A 25,682-nucleotide genomic window follows, 5' to 3' on the forward strand; every position below is an offset into this window, starting at 1 on the left:
GTTAAATTGTGAGGAAGACCTCTATTAGAATTCTTATAATGATGATAAAATGAATTTGTATTTGTGTGATGCTAATGAAATGGTCCCTAAATATTGTTTTATATAAATACTGCTGACATATAATGAGTATAACAATGATGGCATAGCCATTGAATAAGTATAACACTGACGGCATGGCCATTGAATAAGTATTACACGGACATTGAATATGAATATGTATGACACTGATGATGTGGTCGTTTAATACGTATGGCACTAGTGATGTGGACGCTGAATAAGTATGGCACTGATGATGTGGTCCTTGTTTCAGCATAACACAGCTGACATGGCCCTTTTATGAGTGTAACAGTGCTGATATGTGCAATAAATAAGAATTACACTGATGTCATGCCCCAGAATTAGTATAAAAGTGCTTATGTATCCCTTTAAATAACAGAACATAGCTGAAAGTAGCTGATGTATCCCTTTAAATAACATAACATAGCTGAAAGTTGCTGATGTATCCCTTTAAATAACATAACATAGCTGAAAATTGCTGATGTATCCCTTTAAATAACAGAACATAGCTGAAAGTTGCTGATGTATCCCTTTAAATAACAGAACATAGCTGAAAATTGCTGATGTATCCCTTTAAATAACAGAACATAGCTGAAAATTGCTGATGTATCCCTTTAAATAACATACATAGCCTACATGGCTTCTATACAGGTATAACAATCCTAACATAGCCCATGCATTAGTATGAACCCTGAATAATTATAATTCTGCTGACATGGCCCTTCTATGAGTATCATAATGGGGGTGTGGTCCTTGAATTTGTATATATAATGCTGACATCTAGGGTTGAGTGTGCAACTGGTGTATCTAAACCCTTCTATGTCACATGAAATAGTGTCAAACTCAAGGTTGACATGCACTCTGAATGAGTATACTTCTGCTGACATGGACCCTGTATCTGTGAAACTATGGTGACATGCCCCTGGATGGAGTGTTTCACTGGTGATGAGGCCCCTGTATGAGTATAATTCAGCTCACGTGGACCCAGTATTTGTAAAATACTTGTACAATTATGATTGTATGTTTCAGGAATTGTGGAGAATAGTTATGTACACAATGGAAAAGACAGTGGTGTTACCTCCCTTGTCAGACCCCAGGCAGGTATGTGGTGTCAACAATATGTAATTTTTATTTAACATTTTATTGTAATAAAACTATTATTTTAATTTATCAACTTAGTTTGTTGTTGTTTTTTTGTAAAGAAAAACTATTTTAAGGTTGCAAAGATGAAGTGTTTATTTATGTATACACAAACATGAGATCTTTTAAAATCACATGAACTGGTTCTTTCCTAATGGAAGCAAAATTATAATAATAAGATTTAATATATATAATATGTTTAAACTGATAAAAGTCAAATTTATTTTGTTTGCTTTGTTGTTTAACATACTATTGACAGTCTTCTTACTTTTGAAATATCTTTTAATGCCTTTCTTTAGATGATTGTTTTGTGTTATTTCTTGGTAAACAACTGTGTCGTAATATTACAGAAAGAGGATGAGGTAAAATCTTCATGAGTTCAGCTGAAAGTTACTAACCTTTACAACTTTTCATTGAGCACATCTTAAAGAGAGTTTGTGTTTGGGTTTTATAAAAGCATATGACTATAGTTTCTGTTTTTGTAATCTTATAAAAATTAGTTTAACAGGTAGACTCAAAGATTCACTCAATGAATAGTCATCAATAGATTTGCTATTTCACTAACAGGAATTGCTTGCCTTGCAGGGAATGGAGCATATTTAACTGCTAGAAATGGTGCTGGTTTTCTAATTGCTTTATTAATCAACATGCTAAAATTTACCTTCATATTATGCAATTTATGACTGGAACTAATGGATGTTTTGATTATTGCAGTTCCTTACTTTAGCTGCTAAAAGAGTTCATGATGACATGTTCTTGCCTAAGGTCCTCTTGTTTGCAGCAGTAAGTCACATGACTTGCTTGGTCACATGACCAGGGCGAGGTCACATGACTGTTGTTATGGTTACCGCTGCTTTCAGTCTCGTGCTTCCAGTTAAACATTGTAATTGACAACATTGATTACCCAAGAGTTACAGAAAATTTAACAGGTTTTATTCAAAAAGATATCTGAGCTCAAAGTGTGAATGAGAATTTCTGGTATGCAGTTGCAAAAATTAGCAAAAAAAATTTTAAAAATATTCCAGTTGCAATGTCTCAGTCATAAGTTTGCATGCATAATTTTTAAGTCTTTATACTCAAATTTATGGGAAATAGTGGATCATACGCCTTACAAACTGCCTTTTTGTTTGATACTTTAAATCTGGTGATGCCTATTGCTCTAATTTTGTAATAATGATTTAGAATGCATGTAAGTCTAAGGAAACCAGTCATAAAAGAGTTGATTTTCCTAACCTTCTGATTTATCGGTTTTTTTAAGGTAAAGTTATGAAACCTGTCTAACATTCTGGAACTCTCTTGTTCAGTTTGGCTGTATTAACCCTGAAATGCCTATTATTTCTTAACCAATTTTGTCCACCCATATTTTAAATGTTTCTTGTATCTTTATTAATTGCCTCCAGTCATGTGGCAGTTACATCAGATTTGAACATTGGTAAAAGTGTTATGCAGGTTGGCAGAGACCATTGAAGTCTCGTTCGAAAGCATGAATGTACAAGAAAAAATAGCCTTTTGATTACATCTTCTGGTTATCATTGGCTGGTCTATCCAATGTTGAGCTTACATGTTGGTCACATGACCCTGCTCTGGAGGCTTTGTTGCTGCCCGTGCTGACTGCATTCTTGACTGGCTGTGTGTTTCAGCTGCTAGTGTTGCCCAGTGGTGCGCAGGCTAAGATAGAGGATGTGTCTCGACTCTTCCTCAATCATGTTAGCCAAATGCCAATGACTGTCCCCAATGTGATCCAGGTTGTAGCCCTTACCTAATGTGGCGTAACGGTTGATGTTGTCACACTTCTTATGTTGTGTCACTATTGATATTGTCCCCACACTCTGTGGATTGTAACCCTTGATGGAGTATCCTCAAACATGTGTGTTGTAACCCTAGATCTTGTCCCACATTATTTGTAGTGTAACATTTGATGTTTTAATTTTTGTCAGTCCATAATGTTTGCTAAAAAAATGGCGGTAATCCACAACTTGTGTGATTAACAAATTGCTTCATAGCACATTGTATGGCCTAACATGCATTGTTCTTGTCATAGTTTTTTTTTCTAAAAATATTTTCCTAACTGTGGAAGTAGATAGTGTACAGTATAATTTATTATGTTCATTTCCTCTTAATTATAGGGTATTTAAATATTTTTAGAAATCCTGAAACCACTATCCTTGCGTGATTTTGTAGGGGGCAGCATAGCCATTGGTGTTAATTTGTGATTTATTCAAAAATGTAGTGATTTACAAGGTGATAGACCTTCATTAGTTAGTGTGCACATTTCTGTTGTTGAAATGATACAACTCTCAAGCATTGGCATGTTTGCTTGAGTAGATTGCATCATTATTCTTGTACCATGTAACCATTTAATGTCCCCTACCGGTGAAACCGGAAGGAACTTATGGTTTGCGCTCTGTCCGTCACACTTTTCTGGATCCTGCCATAACTTAAAAAATTCTTAATATTTTTTCATGAAACTTGAAACATGGATAGATGGCAATATAAGGATTATGCATGTCATTTCATTTTGTTCCTACATCAAGAATTCTTGTTGCTATGGCAACAAATAAAAAAAATCAAAAAAAATCTGACAATGGTGGAGTTTTACCGGTAGGGGAACATATTGCTTGGCAATCTCTTGTTTGATGATATCACAATTTGTATTCAAATTTTAAAATTCTATGTACCAGTCAGATCATACTGTTATAATGGCATTGTGTGGAGTTTAATGTACCCTGTGATCAAACTAAGTACAGAAACTTGTCAATGCAGATCATACTGTAGGTATGGCAATATTACTTTTGAATATACATAATTTGATTGGCTCAGCGACTGCTACTTTGGATAATGTTAAGTATATATTTGATTTAAACATGATAAAGTAAATACCACAGTCATGTTGAGGCAAATAGTAAATATTGCCCCTAAGTAATAAAGATATTAGCCATTATCCTCAGTATTCAATATCACCTACCATATAATTATTTTATTTAATATATACCCTTCTTTCATATGGTTTTATCCATTTCTATAGATTCTGCCACTTCATATTTTAGAAAATATGACAAAATTCTATTAAAACTGTTTTTATTTATTTATTAAATAAATTCTATCACATTTATGTTGTTGTTTGATTCAAAACACATGATTTGTATATTTAGTTGCGAAAAAAATGACTTTTGGTAAAAAGCTATTTAAATTGTATGCATTTGTTCTATAAATATTCAATTTTAAACTGTGTGCTTGTGTTGAATAGTCTAATAGAAGAGTTATTTAATGATTGATATCAAATTTAAAAAAATGAAGTGTTTTCCTATAAAAATGATGACTAAACTTATTGATAGGAATGATACGAACACATCCAGGTTAAAAGGTTGCTTTCTAGAATTGGCTTGTAACTATTGAAATATCCCATATCTAAAATAATGTTATTTTATTTGTTTGTTACAGCATGAACAATAAATAAATATCTCACTTCTGTTGAATTACTTCTGTTGAAATTATTTTCATTAAGTATAAAAGTCCCTTTAACTCTTAAATGGCATAAGAATCAGAAAAAGAGGCTTCTAAAATGTTCTTCAGATTTATCATTCATTCATTTATAACAAATTATATTTAAAAGAAATAATGAATTTTTATGCCCCCGAAGAAGGGCATATAGTGATCGGACCGTCAGTCTGTCTTTCCGTCACACTTTGCATTTAGGTTTTGTATTTAGGTTTCGAAAAATGCTCATAACTTCTATGTCGCTTCTGCTAGCAACTTGATGTTTGGCATGCATGTGTATCTCATGGAGCTGCACATTTTGAGTGATGAATGGTCAAGGTCATCCTTCAAGGTCAAAGGTCAAATATATGGCCTCAAAGCGACGCAGAAGGGGCATTGTGTTTCTGACAAACACATCTCTTGTTTTTACATATGATGAGAATTTATCAGCAATTAATTCATAGCAATACTAGTACATGTTATTTAAATCTACTGTGCCTGTTTTAATATTCATTCAGAAAGAAAAATTATTAGATTTTAAGCTTTACAAAGAACAAAGAATCGTAATTAATAATAACAATATTGACATCTATATTTTTTTAATTTAAATAAAAGTTTGGCTACTTTGTATCAATTGTGCATAGTGATTTTATTTATCCTAAGCCAAATAAGGGACTGTGATCTGTCATTTCCATTCCCTCATGTCTGATCTCACCCACCCTACAGGACATGTCCAAAGAAGCGGAGAAGAACCTGACACCAAAGCAGTGTGCAGTGTTGGACGCGGCGCTCGAGGCAATCAAGATCTACTTCCACGCTGGAGGTCAGGGGCTCAAGAAGAACTTCCTGGAGAAGAGCTCCGAGCTACAGTCCCTCCGCTATGCCCTTTCCCTGTACACACAGACGACAGACACGCTCATCAAGACGTTTGTTGGCTCCCAGACAAACCAGGATGCGCCGAGTCAACGGGAAGTGGTGGGGGAGGTCTCCATTCAGGTTGACCTGTTCACTCATCCCGGAACTGGTGAACACAAGGTCACCGTTAAAGGTGAGTTGATGTCCTAGATTTATGTCAAACAGCCATATATTGATTTTGATGGTTTAACTATCATTATGGATAACTTTCTTTCTGTCTTGGCCTGATTTTCCCCCTTTCTTTTCCAGACATTATCAGTTAGCTGTTTTAAGTCTTCTAGATCTGTTATTAAATACCTTTCTATGAACCTTTGCAGTGGAAGAGGAATTGTTACTCTACTGTCAGGTTTTAAAAATTGCACTTCTGGACGAGATGATAAAATTGTGGAATGAGTGGGAAACTGCTGTATTTCATGTAGAAATGTTCAGAAAATACAACAGTTTCACCCTTCACCCTTCATATAGTTTGATTTTCTATTAATCATACGGTTATTATTCACCATCTAAAATATTAAACAAGGACGAAGATAATATGTACAAAATGTGCTCTCCTATGATGTTCTCTCTTAATATATGAGCTGTGCTGTGTGAAAAGGGGTTAAGTGCATGTGCGTAAAGTGTCGTCCCAGATAAGCCTGTGCAGTTAGCACAGAGGAATCAGGGATGACACTTTCCGCCAAAACTGGTTATTTGCTAAGAAGAGACTTTCCTTAAACAGAAAATATCATATAAGCGGAGAGTGTTGTCCCTGATTAGCGTGTGTGGACTGCACAGGCTAATCTGGGACAAAACTGTATGCACATGCATTAAACCCCCTTTTTTCACAGAGCAGGGCTCATATGGAATGATGTCCCAAGATCAGTTGTAATACATTTCTCTCTGGTATGAATCTCAGTGGTTGCTGCCAACGACCTGAAGTGGCAGACGACAGGAATGTTCAGGCCTTTTGTGGAGGTGAACATGATTGGGCCACACCTGAGTGACAAGAAACGCAAACACACCACAAAATCCAAGAGCAACAACTGGTCACCAAAATTTAATGAAACTTTTCATTTGTAAGTTTTGAAATTTATTTCCTGTGAATGTTTCATTGTTCAATCTTATGAAGACCGATACATTCATTTTATCATCGAGCCAAGTATGATTCGGGTATACAGGAGTTAAAACCATCTTGGTTGGAAGGAAGATTGATATTTCCGCACTTCTTCTCCTTCAAACTTTTCCAATTTTAGATAAATTACATGAAACTTATTGCAATTAATTTGAGCTTCTACAAATACTGGACTTAATGCTTGCGGGTAAAATATTGCCCCTGATTAGCCTGTGCAGTGTGCACAGTTTAATCTTGGATGACACTTTAAAAAGACACTTCCATTAAAGCAGAAAGTGTTGACCCAGATAAGTTTGTTAGGACAGCACAGGTTAATCTTGCACGATGCTTTACTCACATGCTTTCAACCCAATTTTCCTAGAGACTGGCTCATATCTGTTGGAAATAGTAGTATGCTTCTATTTTGCCCATTCAAGTAAAATGTGTAATTTGTTTTCTTCTTTACCAAATAGTTAATTAAGTTAACATTTAATTGGGATATGCTAAAGTGTAGTCATTGAGTGAAGAACTTTTTTGCTTACGACATTAACTAGTACATGAATCCCTGTTCATAGCTTATAGCCTCAGTTGATTAAACTTGTATCACTTTGTGCTGCAGCATTCTGGGTAATGAAGATGAGCCCAGCTCATACGAGCTGCACATCTGCGTGAAGGACTACTGCTTTGCTCGAGAGGATCGCCTTATTGGCATGTCCGTGATGCAGCTCCGTGATATCTCTGAGCAGGGAAGCTGTGCATGCTGGTGCGCTCTGGGAAAGCGTCTGCAACTAGATGAGACCGGCTGGACCATTTTGCGCATCCTGTCGCAGCGAACCAACGATGAAGTGGCCAAGGAGTTTGTTAAGTTGAAGTCTGAGGTGCGCCATCTAGAGGAACATATGCTTGAGAAAAAGTAGTCCCCATGCTAGAAAATAGGTTTTGGACCAGGTGGCCACTGTAGAAATACATATGTCAACAAAAGTAGCCCTTATGTTGGAGAAGTAATCCATGACCAGGTGGCCACCTTTAAACAAACATAAGTCAGAAAAAAAATTCCCATCTGATTAGTTGTCTGATGGTGAAATCCGCTACAAAGTGTTGTGTTCATTGAAATAATTTGTTGAAACAACTATACATGCATTTTAGGCTTAAACATATAATGTAACGATATGCAGTTGAGCTGTGTTTTATGATGCAAATTTGTATATAGAATGTAGAAAGATAGCTTACTGGTATGTTTAATTGTTATTCTTTATCTACACATTAATTCTATAATATTAATAACCATATTGTTTGTATTTATCTTACTGAAGGGTTTATTTTTTACCTTCTTGCAGATATTTATTACAGTATAATCTCTTTTTTAAAGAATATTAATCACACAAAAACATTCACAAAATAAAATTCCATTGGCTGAAAAAAAACTGCCAAATTATATGCAGTTAACATACCAAATGTTTTTGCCATTCCTTTAAGTTAAAAGCTCAAAATGTGGTTGTGCAGGAGTGTACCAGAAAAAAACTGGATGCTCAATTATGCCAAGACTAGAAATTGTACATGTAGTGGCATTTAAATTTATAGTGTTTTTTACATATTCAATCTGTACTTTATTCTATTAGTCTATTGTTGAACTGAGTTTTGGTCTTTCATTTCTTACAAAGGCTTTGTAGACAATTTTAATGTATCTTTTCCATGTTGACTTGGATTAGCAGATCATCAAACGAAACTAAAACATGATACTACAATGTTGGTAAGACTTTTTATGTCCCCCACCACTATAGTGGGGGGGACATATTGTTTTTGCCCTGTCCATTGGTTTGTTTGTTCGTTTGCCCCAACTTTTACATTTTGCCATAACTTTTGCAATATTGAATATAGCAACTTCATATTTGGCACGCATGTGTATCTCGTGGAGCTGCACATTTTGAGTGGTAAAAAGTCAAGGTCATCCTTCAAGGTCAAAAAAAATAAATCCAAAAGAAGTAATAAGCTTTAAAGGGAGATAATTATCTGAATCTGCCTAATGATAAGAAAAAATCAAAGTGGCTCAGTAGGGGACATAGTGTTTCTGACAAACACATTTCTTGTTTTAATTGAAAGTCATGTGCATTTATTGAGTAAGCAATTCCGTGTATGGTTTTGAAATCCATGTTTCATAACAGAGAAATCCATGTTGAGTATATTTGTTGGGTCTCAAATTTGAAATGTCTGATATAGACTTTGACGTAAGTGTTTGTTGAACATTTTATTTTGTTGTAAGTGGACAAAAATCCACTGACATTAGCGTCCAACAAGTAAAATAGGTTTCCCTGTTATTGCGAAATGTCTTATTTTTACCTTTTTTAAACAGAAAACTCTGGATTCTATATTGCAGATGTGATGGGAAGTGGGCACTTAAGTGCAAATTAAGTTAAGATTACCTGTTGGAACTTTTTGAATACCGGTACCATGCCTGACTCAGCTAATTTTGTTGATGCTTGGTCGACTTAACTCTTTCAGTGCTGAAACCGAATTTTGAAGGCCTTTGCAAACAGTTTGGATCCAGATGAGACGCCACAGAAAGTGGCGTCTCATCAGGATCCAAACTGTTTGCTATTCTGATAGTATTCTTTATAAAAAAATCGAAGAAAATGCTAATTTTAGGAATTCAGCAGACAGCATTTTAGCAGACGACAAATTTCCCAGCATGCAAAGGGTTAACAGGGTTTTATTGAAGTGTTGTGAAGGCAATATTACTGAGCAATTCCTTGTTACGTGCAATGCCTACGTTGTTTTATTTTATTTTATATTTATACATATTCTTCTTTTGTTATAATGCATGTTTGTTCTTGTATTAATACATATTTTATCCAGTTCTACAAATATTATATAATTATGTTATTATCTTATACATTTACTTAGTGATAAGACTTATTCCTACATGCCTGTTTGTTCCAAAGAGAAAGATTTCTTACAAAGCTGCTGTTTTCAGCCTAACTGTACTCGATTCATAAATAGCCTACTCAATACTTGATAAATTCCATCTCTTAGTTAAGGTGAAAGCATTCCAATGTACAGTGTGATATATAAATGTATATGATAAATTTCAGTACCATTTGTCTGAAAATACTACATAATAGTCACAGATCCATCTGGTAATTCTTGTGTACATGTGTATGGCAATGTATTTCATCATACCAATAAACTTGTTAGCTCTGTCATGTTATTTTATTAACTGTTCCTGATGTGTTTCATCGTGGTTCCCCATATAAGTAGTCATAAGAACATTTCATGCTAATTTCATAAGTTGCATACATGCAATCTTTGTATTACCTGTTAAATAATACTTATTTGTTTAGTTTGTACAGACGGGAGGACAGATAAACCAGACAAAACAAATCACAGACAGACAGGCCAGCTTAAATAAACTGCACAAGATGCGAACATTCAAAGTCATATGCTGGTTATATAAGAGAAAGCAAGCTGCTTTTCCATCTTGATGTCAATCATGCTGACGGTCAAGATCATGGGGATTCGAACACAAAATGTTCTTAGACAATATCTAGAGATATCAAACTTATGGCCTTATAAATAAGTATGTTTATTAGTTTGCAATGAAAAACTACAAATATCAATAATGAGGTAAAAAAATAAAAGGTCATGTAAAATTGACTGCTATATTTCCACTTATATCAACAGGTTATACAGCATGTATGTATCAGATCTTTGTAACTATTGCTGCACATAAAGCCAATTTTACATAGGATACAATTACTTTTAAGCAAGGCACCATGGTGCACAAAAATGTTTTTTTAAAATTATGAAACATTTTGCAAATGTACTATTAAGAAATAGAGCTGATAATCACATGAACATCTTTAATAGCCCAGTGTTACCTATACGTGGAAGTGGTTTTAAGACGCTACATACTGTCCAGATATAATAGTTTGTGCCAATTTATATAGAAAAATCATGTGACAAAGTTATTTGCAACTTAAGGGATGTGCAAGAACTCCAAGGGCCCTCGGTGACCTTAACCTTTAAGTAGCCGACATGGTTGCTGCACACAACATGTTCCTTCATGTTCAACAAAGCTATGGGCCGGACTCAAACACTTACTTTCACTTATATACATTTAAAGAGTTTAATTTGTACACTATATACATATAAAGAATATAATTTGATGCTGACTGTTCAACTCGCGTGGTTTCGGGTTATTTGGCAAATAATGGGTAACCATTCGAACCGTTACAGATACCTTTGATATCAATTCAATATATCTGTAAAGCTACCAAGATTCTTGACGTAATAACCCGAACAGATCTTGCATAATGATAGCAGGAGGCTCCACGAAGATGTAGAATATCTGTCGAAGAAATATATTGTACATAACATGTAGTTTCTATTGAGTAGTGACTAGGCATCTTTGGAAGGCCCTTTGCCACAGTTATTAGTGTTTTATCAACCCTGGACCAAATATATATCAATGTTTATTGATAGATCTTTGCCGTGGCACATCATTCAGACTTATACGGTCTGCTTGGGGTGGTGAATCCCCGTTTAAAACTTCTTGAAGAAGGCTTTCCGAAGTTGCCGATACATTAGCAGCATGTGCCAGAACATTCCGAAATGTTGTCGATTTTTCCGAATATCCACAACCCGTTCGGAATTCGTCTTCCAAATAAAAAAATTCAAAATCTTGATGCCGAGTTTTATTAGCTCACCTGAGCACAACGTGCTCATGGTGAGCTTTTGTGATCGCCTTTTGTCCGTTGTGCGTCGTCAGTCGTCCGTCGTTAACATTTTGCCTTGTGAACACTCCAGAGGCCACATTTATTGTCTGATCTTCATGAAACTTGGTCAGAACACTTGTCCCATTGATACCTCGACTGAGAAACTGGGTCATGCTGGGTCAAAAACTAGGTCACTAGGTCAAAAAAAAGAAAAACCTTGTGAACACTGTAGAAGTGACATTTGATGCCCAATCTTCATGTTACTTTGTCAAAATGTATGTCTAAATGATATGTTGGTTGAGTTCAAAAATGGTTCCGGTCAGGGGGCGGGGCAGTATTCCTTATATGGCTATAGAGAAACCTTGTGAACACTCTGGAAGTCACAATTTTTGCCCAATCATCATGAAACTTGGTCAAAACATTGATTTCATTGATATCTCAGAGGGCTACGAAAATGGTCCAGATCGGTGAAAAAACACGGCCGCAAGGGGGCAGGGCATTTTTCTCTATATGTATATAGTGAAAACATGTGAACACTCTAGAAGTCACATTTTTGGTCCAATCTACATGAAATTTGGTCAGAACATGTGTTTTCTGAATATGACAATTAAGTTCGAAAATGGTTCGGATCTGTAAAAAAGCATGGCCGCCAGGGGGGGGGGGCATTTTCCTTATATTTATATAGTAAAAAAAGCTTGTGAACACTGTAGAAGTCACATTTTGTGCCTAATCATCATAATTTTTTTTCTAAACATCAATTTTATAGATACATGTATCTCGGACGAGTTCGAAAATGGTCATGATGGGTGGAAAAACATGGCCACCAGGGGTGGGGCAGTTTTCTCTATATGTATATAGTGAAAACGTGTGAACAGTCTAGTTCTGATAAGCAATAATGTTAAAAAAAGATAACCTGTACATACTTTCTAATAGTTAACTTCCTTGCATAAACCTGGGACTTCCTTCATAAAATGTGGTGTACATAAAGACAGTAGTTTGCATGCACTTAATAAACCTATTGTTTCTATGTCATTAAATAACTGTACATGTACTAATGCACTGTAGAGCCTTATCTTTGATCTTTACTGATAAGCCAAGTTAACCAACTGTGTTTTGGTGTATTGATCGAACATCTTCTTAGCTCAATTGGATTGGGAAAATCAATAATCTCAGCAGACTATTGTGCTATGAAACCGTTTCCACGGCAACCTTTACTCCAGTTAAATGCACTGGCTTACCTTTACATAATTAGTGCAGTAGATAATGACCACTCTTTATTCATCAACATACTAGTATGTTCAAGATACTCTCCCTTGAAGGGTCCACACTTCTGCTAAAATAAACTTGGTTTTATTGTTTAATACAATAACCCACATTATAAAAGATTTCTGTTTTAAAACGGATTTATTGATTTTTTGATTCAAAATATAATTTCGGCCCCGGTTTTTTCAGGCTCTTTCGACCCCAATTTTAGGCTCTTTCGGCCCGGGTACCAGGCTTTTTCGGCCCCATTTTTTATTTGAATTAATCGTTGCAAATATGTTGGTCGAAACTCTTTAAAACTATGGAATATTGTTTATTTCAGTAATATATTATCTTTATTGAGGATTAATGCATTTGAAAAAAGATTCTCTTTGTCTTTTGCTTCAGGTATATCGTCGTCGAAATGAGAAGAATAGATACAAGAATATGAGACGGCTTTGAAAATAAAACAAACTATAAAATAATTTATATTACATTTTTGGATAATTTTAAAGTTATAACAATAAGGAATACATACGTCTTAACAACACAATACATTAATTTCACCTAATTACATAATTTACTGCGCACAAGTTGTTTATTTTATTAATAATGCAATTACATCATCATAATAATCATCATATAAATATTAATCATCATCATTCATCAAAATGATTAATAATACCAATGAAAACTTTCTTTGAACTTGTTTATGCTTGTGAAACTGTAAAAACCTGAATATACTTCATATTTATAACAATAATATCGGAGAAGTAACTAGTACCTCAAGCATAGTCGACTGCGCGACATTTTCTAAGTTTAGGCTGATGTCAGGCCTTGTAGGGCGGTTGCGGCAGTCATTGCAGATGGAGGTAAGAACAATATTCCCCCTCTTTGCACTAAAATATTCTGTCGCGGATATGCCTACAAAGTGTTTGCAAAATTCGTCATAAATTTACAACATAACCTAATTGATTTAACTAACTTGACGATGTTCACACATCGTTAATGCATTAAACAAATGTTGTTTTCTTTAATTACTCCGACCCCGTCAATCATTTTCGAATGAAGCCATTGTCTAGCACACTGTGTGTGTGTTGTTGTAGGTTATTTACAGGTCGTTCCCGCGTCTTCATGACTACATTTGGTATCGACCTGCCCCTGTGATGTTTCAGGGGAGACAATCTCAAGATAAATTCTTGTCTGGACGCAGCTCCGCCGAGGGAGTGCAGCAAGCAGCTCTGCCTTTATGGCCACTCTCGTCACCGGCCGTCGTCTTCAACCCCGAGACGGTTTCCCCAGTGCGTTGAGCGCACTGAGTACCGCCGCCCCGGGTCCACTCTCTAGGGCCACACCCTCGATGTTCTGATGCCAACACCAGGTCCACCCCGTACGTCCTCCACACTGGTAAGCTCCCTGTCCCGCTCTCTCCAGTCCCTCTCTTGGAAAGTATAGTGTGAAAGCCACACTACCTCCTAGGCCCTTGCATACAGAGTGGCTCGGGCCCCCGGTCTTCAAGATCCTGGAGATAGCGAACCCCCGTCGATGTACCAGTCCCTCTCTTGGAAAGTATAGTGTGAAAGCCACACTACCTCCTTGACCCTTGCATACAGAGTGGCTCGGGCCCCCGGTCTTCAAGGTCCTGTATCAGCGGTTGACGAGACCGCTGTATCTTCGGGGAGACAGCGAACATAGCAGTGTAGAACACGTCCGGCTCGAGGGTGGCGGACTCAGCTGGATTAGCAGAGCCGCCCGCAGAAGTTCCCTCTATAAGGAAATATGTACAGGTGAGAAGATCTTCTGCGGGTGACTCTCGCCTTGGTCGCGACGCGCACGCTCCAGCTGCTGACCGAGCGTATGGAATGGAATGGAGTGTTTTATGATCTTTATCAGGTTGTTAAATACATGTGTGGTGTGTATTCGGGTTAACAGGTAACAAAAAATATAGATTTAAGTTGATAATTCAGCAAACTTTGAACTGACAATGAATTGACAATAAAATAAATTTAAAAAATTGCAAATTATAACCATGGCAATAAAATAAATTTAAAATTTTGCAAATTAGACCCATGTTCAGTCTCAGGCATTGACACTTACCTGAATTGCATCATCATCTTAATGTTTTATATTATATCAAAATTATGAAAAATATAAATATGGAATGGAACATACCAAACAAATACTTATCATTAACACCTTTAATCAAACGCAATATTTAACAAACAAACCGACAATCGATGCAATTAAAAGCCGGCACAATTTGACAATTAAAACAATTACATACATTGGTAACAGTTTGTAAAACAATAATGGTTTTCAATTAATTTCATTTTATCATCAATAATCAAAAGCAATACAAAGGAACAAACCTTCAACACAATATATATCATTTTGAACACCTTTATTCAGTCATACACCCTAGTTAATAGGTGTAATAAAATATGGGGCCGAATGAGCCTGGTCGATTTGGGGCCGAATAAGCTTGGGGCCGAAAAAGCCTGAAATTTCGGACTGGGCCGAAAGAGCTTGGGGCCGAAAGAGCCTGCTACCCAAAAAACAGGTCATTTCTTTAACTCAGATGAGCGACTTTGGGCCTTTCAGGCCCTCTTGTTTAAATTCGGATAAGGAACCGAAGGCTCCGAAACGTTGCAGAATGGTTAAAATCAGACGGAAATGTCTCAGATCATCGCGAAGAGGCAGCGAAACACCAAAACTTTGCCAAATCTATCAGTTATCAAAAACATTTGGAAGCACACTGAAAGACAAAAATTAAAGGCATAATTCGGTAAAGACAATTTGTTTCTTTGTATTTAAATAAATGTAGCAACGCGTTTTTGGGCTGCTATGTGTAGAACTAAAGCATTTTATAGTACGTATTTATACACGTGAATAAGAAGAGGGCATATTCGTTAATGTATAGCAGGCAACACAAACGGTCCGCTTCCCCCACCGGGGCAATCAGAAATTAAGAAAATCAACAGAAATAATTCTGTGTTTATTATAAGCACATTTATGTATGGTCCCGAAGTTTTGCTTTTTTGGTTTTGAGTAAGGGGGCGGGGGCGCCGGGCAAAATACAGCTTGTCACGACTAGTTACTTCATCATTCATCGTGTTTTACTTAACTTGTTACAACTGTTCACCATGAGGATTCGGCCTTTCGCGAAAATAGCATATGTCCCGAACTCAAGGTAAATTTTATGCTTAATTGCTAAAATTATTACCAAGATACAGCGTTCGCAGATTAATTTCATCAATCACGCGGTCGTTTAATAACATCATACCTTGCATGGTAACCTTGTTGGGACAACATGTAGCGCGTAATGCCTGTGTCCCGAACTCAACGGTCAATGTCATACTTACCTTTAAATAAATACAACATGAATATCATTGTTTTTAACGGGTTAGACACGTTCTCGACTGACATCTAGTTGTTTATTGGTATGTTGCCTTATGCATTGTCGTGGATGTTTAGGCAATCGGTCACTTGAGTCTCATTTATTTTAACATACAATATCCCGCAGGTAACTGTGGGGGTTGCCTATCGACACTGGGCCATCTAACAAAAGATAGTTGAATTCTAGATAATGTCAAGGGCAGATATGTATTCTACATTTCCAATTAAAGGAACAATCACTAACGATTTTTAAAAAGGAAAATAACGTATTAATAGAAATTTAGTTCCTCATAGTGAAATGGGCAATCGTACTAGCCTTACCAATGCAGAGAGATATTATTTATATAGTTCTCTTTCTCTGGTAGACACAAGGGAATGCAACTGAACGGTAAACATTTGCGTTTTAATAAATCAAATTCTATAATCCACAAACCTTAAATAAATCAAGATTGATAGATCTTTGTATATTCGTGCTGAGCTTTGAATTTCGTAATGTCTGTGTCCGGTTCTTTTTGTCGTGGTTTTATTTAATCGAGCTCATGACGTGACGTATTTACTACTTCTAAGAAGCCTAATGGTAAACATGTTCGCTTTTAAATGTTTTATCCGGTATGTGTTTGCGTCAGGTATGTGTATTAACGCATACCTGGTTTGCGTACAAGATGACGTAGAAAAATATAAACTACTATAGTCTAATTGATGTTTTTGAATTGCGAAACTGTCAGTTTTGACGTAAACAACGCAATATAAGATTTAAATCTAATTAAGCCTTAGAATACATCGTAGCTATATGTGAACAACATAAATCACACATAGAAGAACAACTAAGGAGAGCGCAAATAAGCAATCGTGCATAAAGAGCCCACATATACGCCTGATCTACGTGAGTTATGGTACGATGTGTTGTCTTTAAGAGCATTTATAACGGTCATGTTGAGGATCGTTTGGTATGTTGCGTACGGCTAAATGGGGGAAGGTCAGTTATTCGAAACCAAGAGCTTCATGATGCGCGTTACAAGCGTATTAAAGTTTTGTTTTCAACATTTTGAGAACATGAAGAAACGCATAAAACTTAATACTAAATTCAAATTATTATATCGAAAGCCTTATGTCAGCACCTTACGTCGTAATTATATGAGCACTTGATAAAAGAACCGAATCCGCACACCTATACATTTGCACAATAGTGTGTTTTTTTTTTGCCGAAAGTACATATATATCATACCGCACTTCGCATCCATAAGCACTGCAACAAATGAAAAAAAAAACAATTCTTAGGCGACCTGTGTCCAATCCTCGCTCCCGGTTAATTTTCTATTGTTTAGTTAAAGAAGAATGAGGTCCTGTAAAATATGATGAGGTCCGGTAAATGTTATACGTTATCGGACCTCAAGTCCGGTAAGATTTTTTTTTGTTTTCTCGCATTGTTTGAGTTTACACAATATTGGTGATTTAGGTGCAGTTTATAAAAATCGTTGACAGAACAAATGATCCTATAGATGCAACACGCTTATTTTTAGCTACTAAGAATATAGTGACATAAATCTTGCCTTATTCAATTGTTCGTTTTGTGTGATTTATGCGGCTATGTTTTAAAGAACCAAAGTGTTCAATATAAGTGTTTATAATAAGTAACGTTTAATACAACTAGAAACAGTGCAGTCTGCAGCGGAATTAAATCACGTGCATGTTTTCTTGCGAGTGAGTTTTGTGTATGCGGACGGCGGACACAATGAACAGATCAAAATGACTTTTTCCGGATTCAAATTAGCGTTATGTAGATGGAAGTATGAAAAAGGCCATGAAAGAAGCATATAATTTATTGGAACACAAATCCGAATGTCGCTATAGCTGTATACACTTATTTTAAGTATAATAACCCCAAAAAACATGTAAGCGGGCTTTTTCTTAAGGCCTTGTGTCCATATTCGCACTGCGCTAATTCGTGTCCGCAAAAAAACGCATAAATAAAAAGAAACTGAAACGTTTCCGTATAAACCCATAGTTGTGCAAGCGTGTTATCGCAAATTCTGTCCAGAGAATAAATTGCTCCCTGAACGATTTTATGCGCACGGAAACGATAATACCTATATGTAAACTAGCATACTGTTTCGAACATAGTTTTTAATTATAAAATATTAGATATGTACATAGCAGAAATACTTAATGAACAACCGAATCACGCGATATACGAGAGAAGTATATCAGTCGGCGTACACATACGCAAAAAATTGTGTACTACAAAACTATTAAACGATTATTGGAAAAAAAACTACCGTACGTATTTAATGCGGATTCGGCTACTGATTCGGATACGAACGGGGCCAGATGGAAGAGCACTTCGGCGTGAATATAAAAATACGGATATACATTGTATGGTATAGCCATACGATAATATATAATGAATACGACTGTAAACGAACATTAAACGTTTTCCTTACTTCCTACTTACATACTCTTTATCTAATGATTTTGATAATTATTTTATTTTGTGCTTTTTCCGACACATTTTCAACATAAGTTAAAAACGATTACGAACAATGCAGCGTTACTTTGTTTAAAAAAACAAACATGTTAAATGAGCAATGACGCCCTTTATTTTTGAAAAGAAATCAAATAATTTCTTTTTACAAAATGTTATTAAAATATCAAGACAATATAAAGAATCAACTAGTTTCATATGATCAAAAATCAACATGAGTACCTAAAAGTAAAACTGCCGGGGACATAGGAAAGTTTCAGGCTTTAAAACATTCGCACATTAATATTTGTCTAAGACGATCTTCACGAGGATTTCAGTCGGTTGCAATCATCAGTCTCTTGTAATTTTAAATAAATAATAATACAATAATATTGGCCGCAATGCCAAAAGTCTGAACAGAATAGTTCAGTGTTTTGTAATCGAGTAAATATGGTTGTATGTAACCCGCACTATATACACTTTTCGGTGAATCATAAGGTGATACGATCTTTGTTTATCATTGCGGAAATTAAGCAATTTGCCACAATTAGGCAATTTATCAGAATATCCGTTTACAATTAAGTGATACAACTTGTAACCGACTACTGAATGATGGTAACTTATTACTTATACAATTAGTTCTGTTACAGTGTAGTTTTGTACAATCATTATCGAAGCTTGTTTGTATTGTTTAATTTGTCTGTTTACGTTGTGTCATTCATATGAATTGTGATTGTATATTATTGCATATGCTTAAACTATTTAAAGCGAGATTATACGATTTTGTAAAATATTTAGTAATTTATATAAAATGTGTAAAAAAAACTTATTAAACATATATATTTCAATATAAGTTAAGGGACGATTGAACTTTACCGGTACGCAACACTTAACATCAAACAGCGTACCCTAACCCTTAACACCTAACACATAACAACTAACGCAACACCTTATAATCCTTTTTATCCAATATATTTCCTTAGTATCGGGGGCTACCGCCCCCAAACCCCCGCTTTGTCGATAGTGGTAAACACCTGCGTACCAGTAAAGTTCAATCTAGCCTAAATTAAAATAAGAGTTAAGAAGAACAAGTGTCGAAAAATGCAAAATAAGCCAGATATTTAATTCTGAAATCGAAAATGGCTGTACAGTCAAATTCGCCAGCATGTAAATAATGCATGTACGATGTGAATCTAAATTTAGTTTAACGTTCATTTTAAATTACTGCAACGATATCTATTTAAACAAATAAAACCAGTGCTTTCCACAGGATTTTTTCAGGGGCCCCGGGGCTGATAGGGGTGTTTCGGGAGGGGTGTCCCCTCCCGACTTGGATTTTTTTATAAATTTAACGTGTCAATTCACATTCTGTGGTGCCTTACAACTCAAAGAAAAACAGCGTCAAAAGACGTCATTTGGTGCGCTATGACTCTTCAAGAAAATCCCCCAGTCATTAAAAAATATATATAATTTTTTATATTGTTACATTGTTTTAAAACTTTCCCGTACAGATAGTAAAATCCCGACTCGAACGATTCCCCAATACATCCATTTCAACCCGACTATTACTGTATGCTTACCAATATTCAATGTTCTATTAATTACCCGATAATCCCATTTATTCTGTTTTTACAAATCACTTTCTGGTAAATATTTACAATAAAAGCTCTCATTATTTCTTTAACGTTTAACACAAACCTTGCCATTTTTCTATAGTATCAAATAAATTTTAAGTGACTATTTATAGATTTGATGAAATATTGCCTCTGAACATGCGTCAATACCCTGAAGTGTTTGTTGCTTTCTATGCAAATGACGCGTCGTTGTACATGCTGCATAATTTTCGCGCTCTTTTTAATTGAGAAAAAGATTCAACACTAAATAAATTTGCACTGCTAATACCTCAGTCACAAATAGACACTGATCACCGTCCGATCAGCGGCCGACGTATTTTTCTGCTCATCGGGCTGGCGACCGGCCGATGATCGCACGGAAACCGGGCCAATTTGTAGCATTGGGCGGTGTCCAGATTAATTTTAAGTCTCACTTAAAATTTTACCCGACGTCGGGCCCGGGAATGAATGAAGTTGAGATCGAAACAAGATTGGACGATTAACGCATGGGTATCGCCCGTCGATCGCCCGACACCGGATTCATTGAACGTGTATCGGTAAAAGTAAATGTATTTCCCAGAGGCATAAACATCGGCTGGCAACCGTCTGATTGCCGAAGGGCCTCCGCACGATGCCCTACGGAAGCCGGACGATGCTCATTATTATTAACGTACAATGAATCCGATGTCGGGCGCACACCGGGCGATAACTGTACGTTGGTTGTCCGATCTTTTTTCAATGGCAACTCAATTCCTTACCGGGCCCGATGTCAGTTAAAACAAACTGTGATATTAAAAATTAAACCGGACGCCACCTGATGCTACAAAATGACCCGATATGAGTGTGATCATCGGCCGGCGCCAGCCCGATGAGCGGAAAAAAACGTCCGCAGCTGATCGGATGTTGATTTGTGTCTATTTGTGACTGAGGTTTTATACTTTGTCACTCATCGGACGGCTCGGACGTGTCCAGTCTTTCCGATGCCTGGAGATCGGACACATCGGCCAGGGACCGGATTATTAGTGACTGTGGCATAATTTGAAGCAAGAATATTTTAACGTTGGGGTAACATTTACATTCGGAAGTGTGTTTCGGATTAAAAACGAGTTAACATCGACTTACGGGAATAGGTTTCGGATTACAAATTTAATTATTCCCATTTAAACACTTTACGAGTCGAATAAATGTGTTGACGGAATTATGCATGAAATTCACGTTGTCCACGAGGATTACAGCTGGTTGCCATCATCAGACTTCTAAGTATCGATTATCGGACGAAACATTTACAAGTGTGCGTAATTAATTCAACGAAAATTTGTTAAAGCGCATTATGTGTCGAATAAATGTCAGAAAAACGAGGTGAATCAGTTCTATAAATGGACATGATGAAATATACGTGTACTGGAATTAAATTGTTATTGCATAATTGTAAACGGTTGTTATTTGCACAACTTACTCGCTATAAGTAATTAATTGTTTACCACTTGCAATTAATTTCTCATATTAATTATGAGTCATAGGTAACACTTGTTTACAGTAAAAAGGTGTGATGATGATGCCGGAAACCGTCTTTAATGTACTGTTCTAGTTACAGGTTTTATATTACGTAAATGGTACAACTTCTTGCTAATCAAGCTGCAATAAACTCTTACTTCGTGTCCGACTTCAATCAAAACTAATGGTCGATAGTTAACCCCGCCCTCATAAGCATTCGCGTAACCGATTGGACGATGAACATCACAGTTTGACGACTGGAAAGTTACCTGATACATCCTTGTCAGCATTTAAATGACTGTGTAATGTGGCTAGAATAATCGATAGGCGTGTCATGCTATTCTGAGTATTCTCTTATCAGTGGATTATCCATTACCCCATGTGGCGATTACTTGTGAAAGTAGGTACAGAGTGCTCTTTTAAAACAGGGAATATTGATACACTGATAGAGAAACCTTGATTTTTTTGACAACCTCCACTTTCTTTTACTGAAAAATACACTGATCTAAAAATTTCAAGTGCCCCGGGCACTCTGATTTCGAAATTCAAGCACCCCGACAAGGGATCGTTAAATGACCTGTGGAAAGCACTGATTAAAACGACATGCAAACACTAACTAAAAATACAAATGCTTCGGTTACTGTAGGAAAATATGTACAAAATATCTTCTCCACAATCGGCTCAGGGCGCTAATTTGTCTTTGCTGCATTTTATGAAATTCGCTTTAATGTATAATTTTTCTTGCCTATATTGTGTTATTGTAACATATTTCATCAATATATTACAATTAAACACATATAAAAAAATCATATTATCTCACTTAAACAAATCTCCATGTGTATTTCAGTATATATATGGCATTAGATTTGCGATTTCGTTAAATAATAATATTTATAATTACAAAGTTAGGCAATCAGTTAATGAAGAACTGTCAATCACTGCAATGTATTTGATTTTTTTTGTTGAAGAAATATCCAAGTGACCCAAGCCTTATAAACCAGTTTATCTTATTGTTTACATTCAGGATTTTCCGTGCAAGCTCACTGACTGGTTGGCAAATGCACTGGTAAAAGTAACATACCACATATACATTCAGGCATGTGTTTAGTCAATGAATTTATAAGAAATTCCTTAACAGACATTTATACATCTAAATAATAATTTAAAATCATCATATTAAGTAAAAATAATATATATTTATAATTGTATGTTTTCTATTCTATTTTTATATAAAATAAAGATAATCAGTACCATCAGAGCTAAGGTGTGGTCTGAAGACCTTACTCCGAAAAGGTTGAACAAAAAAATAAATTAGCCCTATAAGGACTTCAATAAAATAATTAAAAAACAACAACACAGAATACATGTAATTTAATTGTAAACGATTAAGAGAATATATATGTTTACTCCAGACTGTTACTGTGTGCAAAAACATGACCATTCAGTAATTTATTCAGGGTGCAAAATTAGCATGAATGAATTAGCGAAGTGACACTAGGATTTTAAAACAGCAGCCCTAGATCTCCTATCTTGGAAAAAGAACAAAAGGAAAAAATAGGATTCAGACTGTCCCATTGAATATTGCTCACATCTTAAAATTTTCAGCAATTTTTTTTTATAAATATTTTAAAATAATACGCAATATGATTGTTTATTAATTGTTTCATTAATAAAAAAATAAATAAAAAATTTGCATAATGAATCCATCTCATTATATTCTCTTTATGAATTTGTTACTTAAATCAAAAATCATGAAGAAAAACAAAATAAACAACTCTTTTAATGAAAGTGCTTAATATATTTACATCATTCACATTACATTGCTTTTATTAAATTAAACTGTCTGAAAAAGATAATTGTGTTTTAATAATAAATTACACAAAAATCTAGTAGCAGAAGTTAAATTTGAGCCCTGTTGTTAAAAACATACAGTCATTCTTACCAAAATGCAAGGAAGATAATATAATTTACTACCTATATATTTCTGACCTAAGAATGCAGCACCTGACATTGGCTGATGACATCATTCTGTGCAAAATGTGTTCAAACTTAAGTATATTATCTCTTAACTGACATTAGTATTTTCATTGTTTTTAATATACAAAATACGAATAGATTTCTATGCTATTTTAGTTAGTTTTTTAATAAGTGATAAAGTGACCTTTCAAAGTAAGTCTGTTTCTTCTCTAAATAAACTGTGATGAAGTTATTGCCTTAACAAAAAAGTGCGATACAGCATTTTCCGTATCCTATCTCTATGTCTGAATAATTTTGAACTGAATGTGAAGCAAAATGTATGTTTGGCTTTGGATCTTGAACATTTGGGCATTTTAGATTATATTTACATATATCTCGAAAATAGTCTCAAGTAATGATTTGCTTTATGCATTAAATGAAGTTTCTGGGATGAGATGTTTCATTTTTATAATCATTCACATGGTGAAGAATTACATCATTGCTTGGCGACTGCCTCTATGCCACAGCTTTTGATTATGAGATTTCTCTGATGTGAGTCAAGGCTTGTGTCATTACTTTAAGTCACTGAATTTTAATTTTAAGTATTTGCCTTGTAGCAATGAATAGTCATGTAGTGTCACATGTCTGCAGGCTATTTTGTTGTGAATGAAATACTGTGAAATCAATTTGTACGATATTGAAGTTAATTAGTTCATTGGCTTTGTAGTGTTGAGGTGTCAAATGATAACAGTCCTGTGGTTGATTCTGCAATTTTTCAAGTAAGATTGCAGTTTATATTTTGGTTGATAATGTGAAACTGGCAATGTGTTGTTTTATATCATAATTAAATAATAATTAAATAATGTGACTTGTAAACAATAGACAGAAATGGTCAGCCTTTTTGCCATTTGTTGAAGAGTTTTCAGTTTATTGATTCGATTATTCAACCATGTGCTTTTGTTTACCAGTCCACGACAAAATATAAACCCATGATAGGTCAACACAATCCATGATTGACTAGTGTCTGTGTCCAGTGTCTGTTGGTCAGTTGGGGTTTACATAAACATCATACATTCTTTATTGTGTGTACCAGTACTAAATGTACTGTTGATATAAATTATAATATAAATATTATTTACCAAAAAATACAGGCAATATGCTAAAAGTTATAAGTCACTTTCTTGGAACATGAGTAGCGCCGTCTTGTCTCTGAAAAGAAACGCATTTCTTACTCAATTATCCATAATTACGAGTTTTAATTCACTATTAGTCCCCTACCGGTTTCCCCAGAGGGGACTTACGGTTTTGTAATCGTCCGTCAGTCCGTCACACTTTTCTGGATCCTGTGATAACTCTAAAAGTTCTTAATATTTTTTCATGAAACTTGGAATATGGATAGATGGCAATATGGACATTATGCACTTCATTTCATTTTGTTCCTACGTCAAAAATTGTGGTTGCTATGGCAACAAATAGACTAGAAATACTGCTGAAATGGTGTTTTTTTTCTGGATCCTGCGATAACTCTGAAAGTTATTAATATTTTTTCATGAAACTTGGAATATGGATAGATTGCAATATGGACATTATGCACGTCATTTTATTTTGTTCCTACGTCAAAAATTGTGGTTGCTATGGCAACAAATAGACTAGAAATACTGCTGAAATGGTGTTTTTTTCTGGATTCTGTGATAACTCTAAAAGTTCTAAATATTTTTTCATGAAACTTGGAATATGCACAGATGGCAATATGGAAATTATGCACGTCATTTCATTTTGTTCCTACGTCAAAAATTGTGGTTGCTATGGCAACAAATAGACTAGAAATACTGCTGAAATGGTGTTTTTTTTCTGGATCCTGCGATAACTCTGAAAGTTATTAATATTTTTTCATGAAACTTGGAATATGGATAGATTGCAATATGGACATTATGCACGTCATTTCATTTTGTTCCTACGTCAAAAATTGTGGTTGCTATGGCAACAAATAGACTAGAAATACTGCTGAAATGGTGTTTTTTTCTGGATTCTGTGATAACTCTAAAAGTTCTAAATATTTTTTCATGAAACTTGGAATATGCACAGATGGCAATATGGAAATTATGCACGTCATTTCATTTTGTTCCTAC

The 25,682-nt window shown here is 35.3% G+C and overlaps 2 protein-coding genes across 17 annotated transcripts in view; both read left to right on the plus strand.

Moving 5' to 3' along the window:
- Nucleotides 1-9,877, plus strand: part of LOC127879287 (protein unc-13 homolog B-like) — a 140,281-nt gene extending 130,404 nt beyond the window's left edge. For 12 of the 14 annotated variants that reach the window (XM_052426051.1, XM_052426059.1, XM_052426050.1 and 9 more), the window contains 5 exons: nucleotides 1,087-1,158; nucleotides 2,838-2,942; nucleotides 5,401-5,722; nucleotides 6,485-6,644; nucleotides 7,299-9,877. In XM_052426051.1, coding sequence (XP_052282011.1) covers nucleotides 1,087-1,158; nucleotides 2,838-2,942; nucleotides 5,401-5,722; nucleotides 6,485-6,644; nucleotides 7,299-7,596 — 957 coding nt within the window. In that variant the 3' untranslated portion in view covers nucleotides 7,597-9,877. Of the gene's footprint in view, nucleotides 1-1,086; nucleotides 1,159-1,547; nucleotides 1,560-2,837; nucleotides 2,943-5,400; nucleotides 5,723-6,484; nucleotides 6,645-7,298 lie in introns of all 14 variants that reach the window. The other 2 variants (XM_052426061.1, XM_052426062.1) reach the window with 2 other exon arrangements.
- A 9,099-nt stretch (nucleotides 9,878-18,976) lies between these two features.
- Nucleotides 18,977-25,682, plus strand: part of LOC127879290 (uncharacterized) — a 37,613-nt gene continuing 30,907 nt past the window's right edge. The window contains exon 1 of one of the 3 annotated variants that reach the window (XM_052426066.1): nucleotides 18,977-19,105. The gene's annotated coding sequence lies outside the window, so the exon portion shown is untranslated. Of the gene's footprint in view, nucleotides 19,106-24,311; nucleotides 24,333-25,682 lie in introns of those variants that run through there. The other 2 variants (XM_052426067.1, XM_052426069.1) reach the window with 2 other exon arrangements.

Source organism: Dreissena polymorpha, chromosome 4, assembly GCF_020536995.1.
Source record: "Dreissena polymorpha isolate Duluth1 chromosome 4, UMN_Dpol_1.0, whole genome shotgun sequence".
Classification (NCBI taxonomy): domain Eukaryota; kingdom Metazoa; phylum Mollusca; class Bivalvia; order Myida; family Dreissenidae; genus Dreissena; species Dreissena polymorpha.